The sequence below is a fragment of the Euprymna scolopes genome, chromosome 2 (genome assembly GCF_053919585.1).
Source record: "Euprymna scolopes isolate OS-2025 chromosome 2, ASM5391958v1, whole genome shotgun sequence".
Classification (NCBI taxonomy): domain Eukaryota; kingdom Metazoa; phylum Mollusca; class Cephalopoda; order Sepiida; family Sepiolidae; genus Euprymna; species Euprymna scolopes.
The window spans coordinates 17,178,557-17,198,487 of record NC_136483.1 but is presented as its reverse complement, the minus strand read 5'-3'; the positions used below and the strand labels follow the sequence as shown (position 1 = coordinate 17,198,487).

The 19,931-nt window shown below is 33.6% G+C and overlaps 1 protein-coding gene across 1 annotated transcript in view; it reads left to right on the top strand.

The window, feature by feature from the left end:
* LOC145289182 (cilia- and flagella-associated protein 337-like) overlaps positions 1-19,931 on the top strand; it is a 1,233,457-nt gene that overhangs the window by 90,915 nt on the left and 1,122,611 nt on the right. The window contains exon 2 of the mRNA XM_080136389.1: positions 1,160-1,238. Coding sequence (XP_079992515.1) covers positions 1,160-1,238 — 79 coding nt within the window. The remainder of the gene's footprint in view (positions 1-1,159; positions 1,239-19,931) is intronic.

The following is a 19,931-nucleotide window of genomic DNA, read 5'->3' as shown; positions in this document are numbered from 1 at the left end:
TACTGAATTTTTTCCTAGTATTACAGATTGATGGTTGTGGTGATGGTAGCATGAATACCAGCATCGACTCAACCTTTAATTCTTCTCTTATCATTTGCAAGCTTGATTTATAGCCTGGGTTTGCTAAGTTCGAATTCAGTCAGTTTTGTAGCATCACTCTCACTTATGGATATTGCGAATCTTCATGTAGCTCTTCTAGTATGTATCTGCAGAAATCATAGAAACCAATTCCAACAACAAAATCAAGCTGCTCCAAAAAATTGTACCATGCTGATTCATACAAATTTATTTTATTACTTGAAGCAATATGCTTTCAGAATTAAGTGCAAATAGTTATTAGGTATGATTGGGTATGTAGGAGCAGCAGCATGACATGTATGCAAATGACCAGGCCATGGCATGAGGTGACGTCACAGCGAAGGAAGAGGAAGGAAAGAAAAAGCAGAGAGAAATTTGGAACCACATGGGTGGCGACAGCAAGGCAAAGACACCCACATAGCAGCGATTGGACTTGAGGGGACATGTCGATACTGGAGGAGAAATAGCATGTGTTCAACATAGCATCGTTTTGTTAACCAAATGACGAATGAAGAGACGTGTAACATCAAGATGCAGGTATAGTTTGAAAAGTACCATGAATAAATGCCTTTTATTTGAACTTAAAAAAAAAACTGAGTCGAATTTGTTTCCTTTATTTTTTTGCGAGACTTTCTTACACAACGTTAGGTCAGTGTTAACATGTAACTATCACATTACAATCGATCCTAGGATAAGCTATGGCTTCATATATATGGATAGGTACCTGATTCGTTATTTTAGTCATGTGGTCTAGAATAGATTTAAAGTAAGATTACAGTTGCTAATAAACTTTAAGAAAGAAACATATAAGGTCCTGTTGGATAAGACCACTTCGTTTTATCTCTAAAGATAACTAGTTAAGAAAAATGAATATCTATTGATAAGCTTAATAAAATATATATGAAATGAAGATAGTCGTCATTATTAGTCGTGATGTTTGTACCAGCAAGAAAGACATTTGAGGAAACATTGTCTCTGCTGGCCTATAAGATAGGCAACCATACAATATCTATAGTCTCTTCATTGGTGGATGTATAAGATTGAAAACTTTTACCATCTTTTTTTCTTTTTTTTTTTTCAGTAAACCAGTTGCCCCTACAGGAAAATTGGAATACCGTTTGCATAAAAAAGACTTAAAAAAGCTTCAAGATGCTTTTCTGGTAAGTTGTGTTTATATACTAAGTAAAGTACTCAAGCGCACCTTGCTTCTTATATTTCAAACTTATGTACTTGAGGCAGCATTCACCCTAATCGGGTTGAGCCAACTTCCTTTCTGGCATGCAACCATATCAAACTGTGGCGTCTCCTATGAGACGGTCTGAGAGAGTTAACCACGATCAGAAATCAAGCAGATATCATTGCAAGGTCTTCCTTGATGCTTGTTACCCCTCTCTTCAGCTGCATAGAAGTAAATCACGGATTAGCTCCCACTCAGGAGATGACATATCAGCAGAGACAGCAAGGACCTTAGATTTACGCATCCACAAAGGACAGTTGCCAATGCAACATCAACAATGCAGAATCCAATTTTCGTCTTACGCACATCAAATGAACTAGAAAAACTGTTTTTTTTTATATTGTAATAAAAATAATTTTAAAAATATTTCTGTTTAATTAGTAAACATTTTATTAAAATGAAAATTATTATAAATATTAATCTACCATGTAGTAAAGAGTAGTTATCTGTTTGTGTGTGCACGTGTATGCACACGTGTGTGTGTGTGTGTGTGTGTGTGTGTGTGTGTGTGTGTGTGTGTGTGTGTGTAAGTAAAAATCAGAAACTACACAAAACACACATTTAACAAAAGTGATACATTCTTTTTCAGACAGAATATGGAGACGCATTATCTTTCGTAATATTTATTCTTTAGATTGTTAACGGGGACAAAAAAGACAAGGTGGATAGATATAAGTTTTGAAAGAAAGATGTTACACATTTTTTAACTCCTCTATTTTGTTGTCCATACCCCTCTTGGGCAACACCAGATGACCATGCTAGTCACTAAATAAATAATATTTACCAATAGTTAAAGATTTTGTTAAAGTAAAAATTCATGACATGAAAAACAAAACAGAAAGATTTTATTTTATTTACACTAATATAGCCAGCCAGCCAACGCGGCTGTAGCCAAGATTGAACTTACTACACGCGTTTGTAGTGTAATTCAAATCTTGTCGGTAGCTGAATACCTGATGCTTCACCAGAGCTATCAAGGGTATTTTTTATCGTGACGCAATCACTAGATGGGGTGCATACCACAGTTTAAGAGAGCCTTATCTACACTCAAGAGAAGGACAGACCATGCCAGTTTCTCAACCTGGTATTTTACCTCGTGGTACATACAGCACCTTGCCTTCCCAAATGGCCACCCATCTGGTACTAGCCAGGTTCAACATTGCTTAACTTCGTTGATCTGGTGAGAACCGGTATGTCAGTGTGATTGTGCCGTATAACTAATACACTAATATAGGTTGAGATGCATTGTACAGGTTGTCCTCAAATGAACCATCTATTTTGAAATATAAATTAACATCCAAATTAGATGGTTCATTTCGGGATATCCTGTATATTGGTAATAGAAATGATTTGGATTTGTTGAGTTTAGTTATTGTTGAAAAATTATCACTTTTTGCTGCTTTGTCAAGATGCTGTCATCTACGATGTTCAAGTGTGTGTATTACTAAGATGTTTCTATGTGCAAACGACTTACTTCCCTTTGCTTTAAAAAGAAAATTATGGTTTTGAACACGAGTGAAAATTCCATTCCAAGTAAACTCTTTGACATACTTAAACATCATGCAAAAATAAGTATCTTCACAAAAAATTAGGAAAAATTGTTGAGTAGAAATTTGCTTTTGTTTGTTTTGAAGAGAAAAAAAAATGATATTTGAAAAAAAGAAGAAAAGATAATTAAATCTGTCTTCGTCCATTACAGACTTACTTCCCTTCTGTTGGAACAAAACAATAAAATTTAGAAAAAAACAAAACAAAAAACAAAATTACAAACCCAATCCAAAGTATAAGTAAATAAATTACTGGGAAACACCGAGGCAGGACAAATAGTTTTGTATAAAACTGGATGCTGTCAAAGATGACAAAAGTTTTACAATTTGAGTGATTGTCACTGGAGGGGGGGGGGTCATAGTATACAGGTTGGCCAGGTGTTAACTGAACTATTATTTTTCACTGTTAGCTATAACTGCCTGTCAGTGATGAATGATTCCCTTTTTGTTAAGACATCAAGGTTTGATGGAGACAGAGTTTAAGAGGAAGGTCACATGTTTTTTATCATCATGCTGATATGTAAACATTTGAGCCAGGCACAATCGTGTCGTGCATGCCGATAAGCATATCGTTACCTCATACTTTCAGAATGGCTTATCTATGAATCTATCTGAAAGAATAAATCTCTCTATATATAAAATTAAGCATGAGTATATCTTTATTCATTTATCTTCACAGAATAACCTCCTAAGCTAATGAATGAATAAAGAGTGTATGTATAAAAAAATATAAAGTTACGTGTGCATATATATATGTTTATATATTTCTATGTGTAAAATTCACTTCTAAACTAATTGATATGTATGATTTTGAGAACAAAACGTCTATGTGTAAGGGTGGATAATGTGACCTATATTCAGTTTGATTTATTTTCATACAAAGTGAGGAGGAGGGCGTGAAAGTCCTTTGTGGAAATTCAGATGCTTTCGATTTTTAGACATTAATTGATAAATATTTTATCAATTTTAGTTTCTTTTAAGCATTTTTAAAAAAGATTTTAGAGTCTTAATATTAGAACACTGTTCCATTTGAAAATTAAAATATTTCAGATTTGCATTGAATATGATCCATAATCATTGAACATGAATTTAGCAAGATTCTCTGAATTTCATTTCCTTCTTGAGACCTTTTAATCTTTTCAACTTAGACATATTCTAGAATCAAAATCATGTAATGGATTTTGATCAAAATTGGAATAAGGATTCTGGATATAAAGTTTAGTATCATTACTTGACTTTAAAATTCGTAAGGGCATATAAAAGCGGTGCAAAAGGTATTATTGATTAAATTTTTTAGCCCTAAAATGTCTCTTTTTCACAAAAGGTAGAAAGGCATGAACCTTACAAGGAAAGACGATGAAGGCTACAGGACTTTTGCTAGCGTACTTAACAAGTACTGCAATGATTTCAAATTTCCAGAGTTGAGTGCTAGCATACTTAACAAGTACTGCAATGATTTCAAATTTCCAGAGTTGAGTGCTAGCATACTTAACAATTACTGCAATGATTTCAAATTTCCAGAGTTGAGTGCTAGCATACTTAACAAGTACTGCAATGATTTCAAATTTCCAGAGTTGAGTGCTAGCATACTTAACAAGTACTGCAATGATTTCAAATTTCCAGAGTTGAGTGCTAGCATACTTAACAATTACTGCAATGATTTCAAATTTCCAGAGTTGAGTGCTAGCATACTTAACAATTACTGCAATGATTTCAAATTTCCAGAGTTGAGTGCTAGCATACTTAACAATTACTGCAATGATTTCAAATTTCCAGAGTTGAGTGCTAGCATACTTAACAAGTACTGCAATGATTTCAAATTTCCAGAGTTGAGTGCTAGCATACTTAACAATTACTGCAATGATTTCAAATTTCCAGAGTTGAGTGCTAGCATACTTAACAATTACTGCAATGATTTCAAATTTCCAGAGTTGAATGCTAGCATACTTAACAATTACTGCAATGATTTCAAATTTCCAGAGTTGAGTGCTAGCATACTTAACAATTACTGCAATGATTTCAAATTTCCAGAGTTGAGTGCTAGCATACTTAACAATTACTGCAATGATTTCAAATTTCCAGAGTTGAGTGCTAGCATACTTAACAATTACTGCAATGATTTCAAATTTCCAGAGTTGAGTGCTAGCATACTTAACAATTACTGCAATGATTTCAAATTTCCAGAGTTGAGTGCTAGCATACTTAACAATTACTGCAATGATTTCAAATTTCCAGAGTTGAGTGCTAGCATACTTAACAAGTACTGCAATGATTTCAAATTTCCAGAGTTGAGTGCTAGCATACTTAACAATTACTGCAATGATTTCAAATTTCCAGAGTTGAGTGCTAGCATACTTAACAATTACTGCAATGATTTCAAATTTCCAGAGTTGAGTGCTAGCATACTTAACAATTACTGCAATGATTTCAAATTTCCAGAGTTGAGTGCTAGCATACTTAACAATTACTGCAATGATTTAAAATTTCCAGAGTTGAGTGCTAGCATACTTAACAATTACTGCAATGATTTCAAATTTCCAGAGTTGAGTGCTAGCATACTTAACAAGTACTGCAATGATTTCAAATTTCCAGAGTTGAGTGCTAGCATACTTAACAAGTACTGCAATGATTTCAAATTTCCAGAGTTGAGTGCTAGCATACTTAACAAGTACTGCAATGATTTCAAATTTCCAGAGTTGAGTGCTAGCATACTTAACAAGTACTGCAATGATTTCAAATTTCCAGAGTTGAGTGCTAGCATACTTAACAATTACTGCAATGATTTCAAATTTCCAGAGTTGAGTGCTAGCATACTTAACAATTACTGCAATGATTTCAAATGTCCAGAGTTGAGTGCTAGCATTTTCAAATGCTTTATATTTGTGCAAGGAGTAGTATCGAATACAGATGTGAAAATCAGAAGAAGAACCCTTAATAAACTGGAAAATTTTACAGAGTGGAGTGTCACAGAAAAATCTACAAGAAGAAGAAAAATACTTCACCAGCTAAATTTTATAACCAAAAGAAAGTAATCTGCTCCACTAAACAGTGTTTTGATTGCAGACAGCTGCATTGATACAAAGATAGTTTAAATGTGATCGCGTGGGACACAAAGTATGCACTGCAGAGTAAAAAGTAAAATGAAGTTTTATTAGAATCGCTAAATGCGACAAAATGGAAAATATAAGGAAGTTTGTTCAAGTAAGAATATTGAATAGAATCATTAAAATGACTCGGGCTCCAATTTGTCAATTATAAATTTTCAGGCATGGAAAACCGACTTTATTTGGAGCTAAAAAAAATTGCCAAGAACGTCTCTGAAGAACAAACCAAATTCGAGGGCAAATTACTAACTACAGCTATATTACAAGGAAAAACTTTCAAGTTGAAAATTTTTGTAATAAACAATTCAAGTAAAATTTTGGCACAAATTGGATAGAAAAGTTCCAATTAACCTATAAATGCTATTTGTATAAATAAATCCTTGTGTACGCATATCTGATAGACTCTTTCATTGGTCGATAGTGGTAATGCTCTGCTGGTTAGTAATGGCTAAAGTTCCTTGAACTTACTCCATCCATTTCTTTTTCTAACTATCACACTAGTACCTGCTCTACTTTGTACTCCAATGGTATCACAAAGGTAACAAAATTTCTGATACACCTCAATAACATTGCCATCCATACATATTTTCTCCAAATCTGAATTTGCATTCGCCTGTTGTCTTTCACACAAACTGAGCATCCACTCTCAACCTACTGTTGTTGGCATAATCATGTCGACACACTCTTCTCGTTAGATCAACAAAGTTAAGCAACGTTGAACTTGGCCAGTACCAGATAAGTGACCATTTAGGAATGCCAAATGCTGTATTTAGGAGGAAATCGACACTTCTAGCAGTTCTTGCATCTTCCCTGTCCTCCAGCTGTTTTAACCCTGCCCTGCTGCTGAATCAAACTGATTGGAATGAGAGTGAGGCTGGCTCTACGTAAATCCGCTTCACTTTAAACAAACTCCCAATGCAAGTCATTCTTCATCCCTAGGATGATCAGATGGTTTTAGTCATTTCGACAGATGGACTGTAATTGCACTGTACTTTTTGTGTATCTGATGCCTGTATGGACAATGGAAAATTATGTGGCATCTGACTTCCTTATCACAAACTCAGCATGAAAACGTTACTCTCTTTAATGGATAGAAAAATTCCAATTATGGGATATACCTATAAATGCTATTTGTATAAATATAAAATCCTTAAATGTTGCAACAGAAAAGTTAAAGAATTGAGAGCTATTTGGAAGAAAGTTGTTCAGAAGTTTTTTTTTCCAGTTGACTAAAAAGAGATACATAAATAACATGCAAAGCTGAATTTAAAATATAAAACCATTTTCTATCAAAAACTAAATGTTCCATTTGTTTCATTAGATAAGATTGACGAGAAAAGTGAATAAATTTTAAAAAGTGGATGGAGGATATAAAAAGTGGATTTCGCCTTCGGTCCATGAAAAGAAAAGAAACTAAAATGTCTTAGTTAAATTATATCCAGAGATATTAAAATATCAAACTTGATGCAAATGTATCGGTTCGACAAAGTTTTCTTAATGTTACAAATTGTTACAAAATGTTTAGTACAAGATTTGCAAACATCTTTTAATGAGATACTGAAAAAAAAATGCTAGAAGGATATATATATATATATATATATATATATATATATATATATATATATATATATATATATGAATAAAAAAGAATGCGAAAAGTATAAAAGCTTATAACTTTTCTTTATTCGTTTTTAATTGGTGACGTGCAGGAATACAAAATAATAATATTATGAAAAAAAATTAAAAAACTTTTTTTATAAGTACATATTTTCGACCGATCCTTCAGTCTTCGTCGGTGTAGTGAAAGTATGAGGATGCACGGGGAAAAGGGGAATGGAAAAGGAAGGAAGGTAGAGGAGGAGGAGAAGAAGGAGGAGGAGAAGGAGGTATAGCCAATGAGAAGGTGCCACGTCAGTCTTAAATATATAAACATATAAGTACGCACATACACACATGCACACAGTACATATATACATACAAACGAAAAATTAAACAGTAAATAAAAATGAGAAACGCGTCTTTAACTGTCTAATCCTTTGAATTCTAACGATATTATTTATTCTAAGAGAGAATAAGAATTCAAAGGATATAAGACGTTATGAGGAGTAACGCTATGATGCTCATTTGTAATTTAACGGCTATTTCTCGTTCGAAAAAGAACGAAAACGTCGTTTTTAAATTCAACCGTTTTAAGACAAAAACGAAACGCTACTTTTTATTAATATGTATATTAATATGTACATATACATACGTATACAAACAAATACTCACATGTACACATATATGATGATTGCAACGTCTTGTCAGACGAGTGCTACTCCCTCAGACATTTAAAATTCATGGGCCCAAATGCCTGAGGGAGTATCTATACAAAGATGATGTTACAGAGTCTTAGCTTTGTACGACAGCTAAGTCTCTCTCTCGGTTCAAAATGTTGAGATCCAGCAACAAGCAAGAGCAAGATAGCCAGCAACAAATTAAACTGCAGACCAGCTTAATGCGGGTACTGGTCTTCTGCTTTATGGTTTTTTAAATCAGAGATTTGCTTCTCCTAGAAAGGTTGCCTTGACCACGGCTTACGGGAGCCCTCTCCACTCCAATACACATATGCACACACACAAATATACACGGTGCTAGTTGGCCGTTGACCCAGAAAAGAGTTCATTCGCCCTTTGGAAGGTCTTGTTTTTAATCCTTCAGGGAGACTAGCCGCCCTCCTCACCAAACAAGTCTGGTGGGGGAACCAGTTTAGTCGCCGGTGACCCGACCATGAGGCAGATAGTACTGGGTTACATGGTACCAGTAGCATATGACATGGCCTGACATACATATACATATATATATATATATGCACATATGCATACATAAATGCATGCATATATACATATACTAACAGACATACATGTACATACATAAATGCTTGCGCATATATTTACATGTAGAGACAGCTGTACATATATACATATAAGTTTACATAAGCGAATGTAGGGAGAGAGAGAGAGAGAGGAAGAGGAGAAGAGAGTGACGGGAAAAGAAGTATAGGTGTGCGAGAAATACATACACTTATATACACATATACATATACGGTAATATGAAGAAAATTAACTCTTAAAGAAAATGTGTTTGAAAAATACACACATATATGCGCACACATACACATATATCCAAATATACATACATACATATATATATATATATATATATATATACATACACATACATATACATGTATATACATATACTGAGGCGTATATACACTATCAGGTACGTGTACACATACACTCGCACAAATACATACAAATATGCGTACATAATACGCACACACATACACATGCCATGTGTATGAGAGTATAAAGAAAGAAAACATTAGGGAAAATGTAAAGATTTCGGAAAGAGTTACCCCATCTCACCGTGCATTTTAGTCCTAAGGAAATGTTTATAGAATATCTTTGTAGTTATGAAAATTGTAGTCACTGAGTAGTCCTAGGTTTTTGTTAAGGCCTGTAGTGTGCGTGTTGAGTTTTAGAATTAATTTTTTTTTCATATTTTCGTCTCTGGTGTTGTGTAATAAAATTGGATGCTATGAGGATATATCTGATATTGTCTATTGTGTGGTTAGGTAAATTATAGTGGATAGCTACTGGATGCTGTGTAGATTTATCTCTGATGGTATGTTTGTGGTTATTAAGACGTAGGCAGAACTCCAGGCCTGTTTCCCCCACGTAGTTGCCTTTTGTGCATTTTGTGCAGTATAACAGATATATTGCATTTGAGCTATTGCAATTTAGAGGGGGAAGTTTGAGATGGACGTTGGTGCCTGGAGGAGTGAATGTGCTGTTGGTGTTAATATGTGTACATATTAGACACCTGGGTCTATTGCAAGATTTGTTTCCTTGAGATGTTTGGGTGCGGTTAATCCGAGTGGATGTGAGTAAGGAACGTAAGTTGGGGAGTTGTCGTTTGGCACAAATGGGTGGTTTATTGTATATTGTGTTGAGTGTGGGGTCCTGTTGTAATTGTTTGAAGATCTGTTTCATGGGGTTGTATAAATGTTTGGTGTTATTATTGAAGTGAAATACCATAGGTATTCGTGTGGATGTTTTGTTGTTTTTGTATGTAAGTAGGTTGTGTCTGCTAATGTGTGATGCTCTGCTGATGGCTTCTTTTAATATTTTGAATGGGTAGTTTTTGCGAAGGAAGTGGTTGATTAAGATGCCTACCTGTGTGTCATAATCGGATGGGTCTGTGCATATCCTTTTAATGCGCAGGCATTGACTGCATACGATTGACTTTTTCGTTGTGATTGGGTGGCAACTTTCGAAATGTAGGTAATTGTGTCCATCGGTCGGTTTTGTGTGTAGAGATGTGGTTATATGATTATTTGAAATATTAATCTGAACGTCTAAAAATGTGATATGCGTGGTTGAGTGTTCAATTGTGAATTTTATACTATTATGGCAGTTGTTTATATGTTGGAAGAAGTTCATCAATGTCTTTTCACCGTGTGGCCAAATGACAAAGATGTCGTCTATATACCTGCAATAGTGTGTCGGTTTGAGGTGGTGTGTGTGTATGTATTTTTGTTCGAATGTGTGCATGAAGATGTTGGCATAGCTGGGAGGCATTCTAGTTCCCATGGCTGTGCCTTTTATTTGTAAAAAGTGTTTGTTGTTGAATGTAAAATTGTTATGTGTTAGAATGTACTCTATAATGCTGCATATGTTTGTGATGTGGGGGTCTTGTAAGTTCTGGGTTTGTAAAAAACTCCTGCATGCGAATATTCCTTCCTCATGTGGAATATTCGAGTAGAGAGAGGAAACATCCATTGTGACGAGTATTGTATTGTCTGGTAAGTTACCGATGTCGCGTAGGATCTGTAGGAAGTGTGTCGTGTCTTTAATATAACTGGGTATGTTTGGCATCAATGGGTTGAGGATGCTGTCAATGTATCCTGAAATCTTCTCTATGAGGGTCCCGATGCCCGAGACAATAGGTCTGCCAGGTGGATGGATTTGAAGAGCCTTAGCTATGTGGTATATGTCTGTGGGTTCGGTAACCGATGCCTCAGTGTTTCCCGTGTCTTCAAATGGGAGGTGTGCGAGTATGTTGCTGACTATTTTCGGGAGTTTATGAAGTTTAGGGATAGTGTAAAAGACAGCCGGATTATGATGTTCTGGTACTAATTTTTCAACCGTTGTCCTAATGGTTTGGTCTAGACTGCTGATTAGGGTGTTTAGTTCAGATTTGAAAGTGCTACTGGGATCACTGGGGAGTGGTTTGTAGAAATCTCTGTTCGCTAGCTGTGTGTTTATTTCTGTTATGTAATCATTTGTGTTCATGATAGTGATAGCTCCTCCCTTATCTGCTGGTTTTATGGTGATGAGATCATTATTCTGTAATGATTTTATGGCCTGTTGTTCGTCCTTTGTGATATTATGATGGGTTTCCTTGTGCAGTTTGGCTATGATGAACTTGTCTAAATGCTTTTTATTGTGTTGTTATGTGCGTCTATGTTTAGATTGCGTCCATTGGCAGGTGTCCATATATATATATATATATATATATATATATATATATATATATATATATATATATATATATATATATATATTACATTAAAGAGAAAGCATAAATTACGGATTTGATGAAAATAAACCCCAAAAAGAAAATGCTATTGAATCAATATGGAGCAAGGCTACAAAGTGGAATGTTATAGTGCAATATTGATCTGCCTTTTTTTTTTTCAGGAGTAAATGGACTATGATTAGAGTTACGACTAAATGTTGTGGCATTCATAGCCACAATATCAAATGCAAACTTTCTGTAGCATAATATTTGTATTTCAAAATACTCTCTTGTAAACCTACCAACGTGTCTTAATTATTATTGGCCGTTTAAGATCACAACAATCAGTGGTTTTGGAAAATATCAATTTTAACCAAAAGCAAGTTACATTATTATTAAATTTTTTAAATTATGCTTGCTATTAACGTTTCAGAAATGTTTGAAGACAGGATGATAATGCAAAACAAGTTAATTATACTTAAGTCAGGTCATCGAGTGGGTTAAAAACCGAGCAAATTTCTCCATTAGGCCAGTTATTAAATAAATTCGAGATAATCCAATAGGTACAATCCACTTGTAAATTATATGGAAAAAAGATGATAAAAGTTGAACAAATCCGTTTTATGCTGATAACCAACCTCGTCGCCTTAATCGCTTACTATCAAAATTAAATATGGCTACCAGTTATTTGTTTTTTTTTTTTCTGGTGTGAGAGTGGAGGTTTCAAGATGAATTCTGGGAGAAAGAATAATTCTGCAACATTTATGTGTGAATTTTTTCGTCTACAGATATTGAATTATTATTGATTGGGGCGTATCGTATGTAAATTTTAAAGTATATATTTAGATAAATTAAAGCAACTAATTGTAGAAATTAAAAAAAGAAGTCATTAGTGTTACAGGTTGTATTAGAGTTAATATGCTGCTTACTTTGATGGTTGTTTGGTTGTTTTGTTTTACGGCATATCCGCCCATTTCAACTTATTTAATGCTGATAATTTTGATAAAAGATTTTAGGTTTCAACTTCCTTATATATTCATGGTGTTCAGTTTGCTTGTTTTGTTTTATGGCATATCAACCTTTTTTAGGTTGTTTAATGCTGAATCTGGTAATTTTGATAAAAGTTTTCTACGCTTCAAGTTTTCTGATGTGTTCAAATATTTATTCATGGAGTTTGATTTGATTGTTTTATAAGGGAAAATTTTTGTTCATGCTTTTGGCTTGGTAGAACATAATTGAGAATTGCAAAGTGAAAGGAAAAAACAAAACAAAACAAACAATAACCAGGAAATCAGTATCTTAAGACAGTCTGAGCTAGTATCACTAGGGTTGCTTACTTTGAGCGAAAAGATGTATTGAATGAAAAATCATGAAAGTAAAAAAAAATCTAGAAACAATTTGTCGAATATTCAGAATCGGATTTTCACTGAATATTTGTTTGGATTCTTCAGAATTTTATAGATTAAGCAAATCATTTTTCATATTGTAACATTCCCCCCTAATTACTTATGGATTTTATTTGTTTACGAAATTATACTGGACGTTTTAGATGGTAACAAAAAAAAAAAAATAAATAAAACAGAGGAAAGAAAGGAAAAAAAAACAAAAAAAACAAAGAAAAGAAAAGGAAAATCTCAGATAATGGCAAAAAGTGTGTGCAGAATAGTTAGGTAAGCAGACACAATTATTTATTTATTTTTTTATAATAAAAACGTAATATAAAATTGCGCTGTATGAATTTATTTAATTAAATTTTTTTTTTTTAATATTTATGCAAATTCTAATAATTTTCCCCACATGCCCCAACAATGTTTTAATTACTTGGCTACAAACCAGAAAATCTCTGTCCAACTTCGTGCTGCTGCAGACCCCATTGGCTACGGAACTGATTTGCTCTGAGTTAAATCAACCAAGCTTTACTTAGTCACTCTGCAAAAAAACAGTGCATAAAGCATCCATAGTTGGCATCAATTGAAAGCAGGCATCCGTAATCTTTTGTCGATCATGAAAAGTGATTTCTAGTTTAAAGGCCAGGAAAATAAATTTAAAAATGTCATGCGTTACTTCTTGCAACAATTACCTTCTCACATCCAGCTGTAGTCATCGAAGCAAGTAATTACAGCAAACTTTCCAGGTTTTTGTCAGTAATGCTTGATATAAAAATGTCTGACATGTAATGAAAACAAAAAGGGCTGTTTTTTCAGCACCCTAATTATTCTGGCAGCTGAAAGGAACATGTTAAACATGACATTGTATCTGATGGCATTAAAACTGTAATGTTATCATTAATGAGTGATTAATAAACCAAATAAAAAGTTTATTTTATGAAGTGGCAGTTGTCTGTATATGTGTATGTTTGTATGTCCAGCTAAAATTTAAAAACTGCAAAACAAATATTCACCAAGTTGATATATTCTTGACCAGCATTGCCCCAGATAAATGATATTTAAAATTTAAAAAACAAAATATTCATTCTCTGATGGTCAACTAGGTCGAGTTTTGTCAGGGGAAGTCTGTTTTTTTTTCTCAGTATTATTGTGTCCTAATTTAGAAAGAAATTGCTGACTAATTCCACTGTGAATCTGTTGGATGAAGCAGAATTTTCTGTGTATATTTGCATGCGTGTATGTTCAGCTAGTGAAGAAATGGGCTGGACAGAGGAGAGAGAAGGATTATGGAGAAGGAGGAGGAAACAGGAGAGAAAAGAAAGAAAGATAGAGAGACGGATAGAGAGATAGAAGTTTTAGTAGAAATAGGTTACATTTTTACTCCAGAAAACGTCGGGTAGCCCTACTGGTAGTAGATATAAAAATGTGTAAGTAATGAAAACAAAATGGACTGTTTCTTCAGTACCCTATTTATTCTGGCGGCTGAAAGGAATACGTTTAACATGACATTGCATCTGACGTCATTGAAACTGTAATGTTTTCATTAATGAGCGATCAATAAACTGAGTAAAATAAAAGATTTTGCACATCCATGTGTGAATGTCTATGCATGCTCTTTTTGTTCTCTTCATCATCGCTTCTTTTCATCTTCACTGCATTTTATGTGTGGCTGTGATCGTTCATCTACTTAACTAAGATGAAAAAACTTTTTTATGCATGAAAGACACAAGGAGACTTTTGCTGAGTTTTCTTCAAGGTTTTATTGAGGAGAATAGACTTAAGGAGAGAGAGACTAAAGTAATCTTCTAGTTATTTACTTCTTACTTTCTTAATTCAAAAAATGAGTAAGGCTAATGGACAAAGACATTGGTAACATTCACTGGGATTATTGGTTTGTACATCATTTTATTGGGAAAAATCATTATTTAACAAAATTGGCGATTAAGGAAGCTCATCTTAACTTACATTTAACGGAGAGACTGAAGAAAAAACCTTAGGTTTCTATATCTCTGAAAATTGTGACTCATTCATCATATTCTCATATCGTTTGTATTAGTTTTTATGTAAAAAAAAACTAATTTTTTGTGCTATCCAGAAAAATATCATCTTCATGAAAACATATTTATGGATTAAATATATTTCTCAATCTGTGGAATTTCCACAGGTTCTGATAGTTCGTACTAATATTAATGCATGAGTGTATTCTCTATGGGTAATTTGAATAATAAATGTTGCCATTAACGTTACCGGAATTGTGTGCCATTTATTTCACAACTATCCTATCCTGTTTAAACACTAAACAAAGTTACAACCCAATACAAGCTTTCAAATTTAATATCCTAGCAATTTGCAGCAAAATGGATGACGTTTTTAAAGAAATATATTGCTACCGTTAAAAGTAACTTCATATATATTTTTTAAACATTTAAGTAAAGAACTAAAACTAAACCTTAAGGAGATTACGAGAATGCTGGTGAACAACCCTTCAGGAGTAAGAACTTGTGCTCTTTCCCTTAACCGGTTTGAATGTCCATATGTAGATATTTATTTTTTATGCGTTTTATATTTTAACTATTAAGTCAAAACTTATCAAGGCCAAAAATTCCTCATGGATAAAAGTTAATCAGATGGATAGATTAACAGTTGAATGATAATAATATGAGGATTGAAGCTTTCCGTATATCTCTTACTCAAAACAATAGCCGACCCAGAAATCAGCAATTATTCCTCCTTCGTCAGAAACATTGTTCATGGAATATGAAAACTAGAGCAGGGTTTCCTAAAATGGCCGCCATGGAGCTCTGGGGTTCCATGAGTAAGGGGTTCTGGAAGCCCTTTCTTAAAAAGAACTAAATGCTTAATATGGAAAAATAAAATGGCTGCAGACATTTAATTATTGAGCATTTTTACTGGAAAAGATATATGATACATAACTATAGGTGTAAAGAGGTTTAGGATGGTTAAAAAAGATAACACAAACTGCAGCAATATTTGATTAATCAAAAACAAAAATTTGTTGTAAACACGAAAATATAGTAAAATCACGAACAGGAACAACTAATGAACAAGTAAAAGTTAAAATTTGAAATTAATGTTTTTCATATTTATTGTAGAAATTATCTTGTTCATGCTCCGTGAAAAACCTTTGTCCTGTTCAAAATAGGAGGAGAACGAGAGTTATGAGGATGTCGGATGTTAACTTTCAGATTGGTGTCGGTTCTGATTGTTTCATTTTTTTAAAATTCAGTTTAAGTTAACTGATTAATGTGATTGATAAAAAAGGAGAGGAAAACAAAATTTATAGATTCTATTAATTTTAGTCACATTAAAGGATTGATTAATATTCATGGTGGTTCTTGGAAGAATTAGCGTACCAATACATTTAATCAGTTTTCCATTTAATTGCCTCTAGAATATTCCAGCAATCGATAGTCGATTGGAAATTTGTTCTTTTTGATCTGTAGATTAATAATGTTTGAACTTGTGATTGAACGCAGTTATTCTTATTAAGTGGTTTCAGTTCGATATTGGTAAAAGTCTTTTGAAATATTTTCCAAAGGAATGAGTAAAATAAAATACAAATGTTTAAATAAGGAAAACAGAAGCGTAAGATTCTTTCACAACAAAATTCTGAACTCTGGCGATTAAAGATTTCGTGAGGATTTAAGCTCTTCATTTATTGGTATCTCGGCATCTCGATTTGAGTTGATCTTTGTCAGTCGGTCATACTTCCATTTAGCAGTTTCATCGCTTAACATCCAGACTGAATAGATGTGTATTTTATTTTAGATGTATCAAAGCATCTCTGTAAAAGGCTCTGTCCATTGGGATTTGGGCTAGGAGTAAAGTGTAGCATCTGTTCTGATACTTCATTTTTTCTGTCCTCATTCAGTGAAAGATATATCTTTCTAAACTGAGGCATGTTTTATTTTTGTTTCACTCAAGAGCGCCACTTCTTGGGGAGCTAGATTTTCCTCATATTAAAAAAAATCGACCTGGTGTTTAATTCTACCTCCCTTAGGGGGCGGGGGTGTATAAGGATTCTGTCTATCTGTCACTCTTTCTTAGTTAAGCTTATTTTAATAGAGGTTCCTAACCTAACAACCAGATGTGGTTCTCTTCAGAATGTGCTGCTGCCATTGCGCACAGAAACCACTTTTTTTTATTGCTTCCAACGTAATAGATGTACTGAGACTAAAGCTGCTTTCAGGACTGCCAGAAACCACTGTAAAAGAGTAATAAAGAACTCGAGAGAGTTGTATGCTCAGTCCATTAAGTCCATAGTAACTGAGCAACAGCTTAGTTCCCACCAGTTTTGGCAAATAGCAAACAGGGTCCTGAACAGAATCGTGTACTCTATCCCAACCATCATCAATAGACTTGAGATAATCTCGTCAGCATCAGACAAAACCAAACTCTTTGCAAAGAACTTTGCAGCTAATTCTACCCTATGCAATCAAGGCAACCAACTCCTCATATTTCCTCTTGTATCTGAAAACATACTATGCGACATACTAATCTCTGTGTGTGATGTTACCAAGCTAATCAAAAACCTTGATTACATGGCATTTCTTTTGGTCTGTCAGATATATGTTTGAAAAGGCATTTTTTGGTCTATCACAATTTAGTTTGAAATGGCTTTTTTTTTTGGTCTGTGAAAATTCAGTTTGCGAATAGTATTTCTTTTAGCATTTAGTTTGAAAGAACACTTCTTTTGGTTTTAAAATTTTTGTTTGAAATGACATTTTTTAGGATTTTGTCATGATTAAGTTTGAAATTGCATTTCGTTTGGTCTGTCACAATTTAGTTTAAAATAGAATTTCTTTTTGTCCGCTATGTTTTAATTTTAAATGGCATTTCTTTTGGTCTACCACGATATTGTTTGAAATGGCATTTTCTTTTAATCTGTAACAGTTTAGATTGAAATGGCATTTGTTTTGGTCTGTCATTGTTTAGTTTTGAATAGCATTGTTTTTGGTTTGTCAGATTTAGTTTGAAATGGCATTTGTTTTGGTCTGTCATTTTTTAGTTTTGAATAGCATTGTTTTTGGTTTGTCAGATTTAGTTTGAAATAGCATTTATTTTGGTCTGTCATTATTTAGTTTTAAATCGCATTTCTTTTGGTCTGTCAAGATTTAGTGTGAAATGGTATTTTTTTTGGTCTGTTATGATTTAACTTGATATTCTATTTCTTTGGTCTCTCATGATTTTGTTTAAAATGCCATTTTTTTGATCTGTCACGATTTAGTTTGAAATGGCATCTTTTTTCAGTCTGTCATGATTAAGTTTGAAATGGCATTTCTTTTGGTCTGTCATGATATAGTTTGAAATGGCATTTCCTTTGGTCAGTCCCGATTTACATTTAAACAGCATTTTCTTTGATCTGTCATGTTGAAGTAGTATTTTTATCACAAAATATAAATTAAAATGAACGCATCTTAAGGATATAAGTTTTTGCTTTTATCTGCTACCAATCCACCAAACTGCATCACTGGTGATTTTTATCATATCTTCTCACCTGGCAATTCGCTGATTAGGAGAAAGCTTGCATGCCAATATCTAAATGTTCTGCACTTGCAAACGAAAAACTAGTAATAGATGCACATTTAAGTAAATCCAACATCGTGCTGATGAGAGTGTGCAATAGCACCAGCTTTATCTGAAACGCAAAAAATAAAACACAAGGTGAAACATACAAAAGTCCATCATGGGGTGAACTACTCTCACACCAACTGCGTATCTGTTGCAATAATTTTGGTATAATTGTTGAGAATATATTCATGAATAGCTGAAATATTTCATTTTTACCCATAGATGGAAATAACGGACCAATGAAAAGCAAATTTGCCTTTATGTGTATCATGTAACTTCCTTTGACATAGCCAGAATTGCCAGTTATTACTTTTTCCTGTCGCCTTACCAGACAGAACTAATATCTGCTTTTCATGGAGTTGATCTTTGGAAAATTGATATTATTAGTACTAATGCTACACTTTTGCCTTGGACTATTCCTCTTACCTGCAGTTGATATTCATAATCCTCTTCTTTTTTTTTTTCTATAATTAAGTTTTTTTACTTTTTATAATTTCTTGTTTTCATCTTAAGGGTTGTTTGCACAACGTTTTTGTTGATGTAACTTTCAACCTTCTTCAGGCGTATCTTGTCAACCTTGGAATCTTTTTGTTGAACTCGAGAATCAGCATGGAACACTTTATTTAATCCACAAGGACAGCATGAGAGATGGGAGGCTAGGCCTTGAGAGGTTGACCTCCTAGGACTATCCATGACATATTCTTCAGTCTGACAGCTAAAACGCTACCAAAATGATCCAGTTTCTGGCAAACTAATTTGTTGGCAGTGGAATCTTAACTGGCCTGCAACACCAACCACAACTAAACACGGAATGAATAGTGCAAGCCGATACAATCGATGTGGGTATGTTCATGAATGTTTAGAAGAAGTCATTTATACCCAAGGATAAAGACAATGGATGAATCGAAAAGAAATTTGCCTTAATGTGTATCACCCTTGACATAGCCAGAATTGTCAGTTTTTATTTATTTATTTTTTTATTATTATTATTGCCTTACTAGACGGAATTAAGCACTGCTTTTCATGGATTTTGGACTTAACCTTTGGATTACTACTACTGCTACTACTACTACTACTACTACTACATTTTTGCTTTAGATTATACATCTTACCTACTTGCAACCGCTATTCACAATCTTCCTTTTTCTTTTTTTTATAATAAAGAGTTTTTACTTTTTATAATTTTCCAACTAGGATCATTTTGTTTGGAACAAAAAGGACTCTACATTTAGTATCATTAAACAAATCCGTTTCGATCAACATTTTTAAATATTGTTTTGTAAATATCTTTAAATATATAGGATAATAAGATTCTTTCATGAGAAAATTCAGAACTCTGATAATTATCTTTCTGAATTTTTGAAATGAGGATTGATAATAACTAATTTAGAATAACTATCATACATTGTAACTCAGGCTA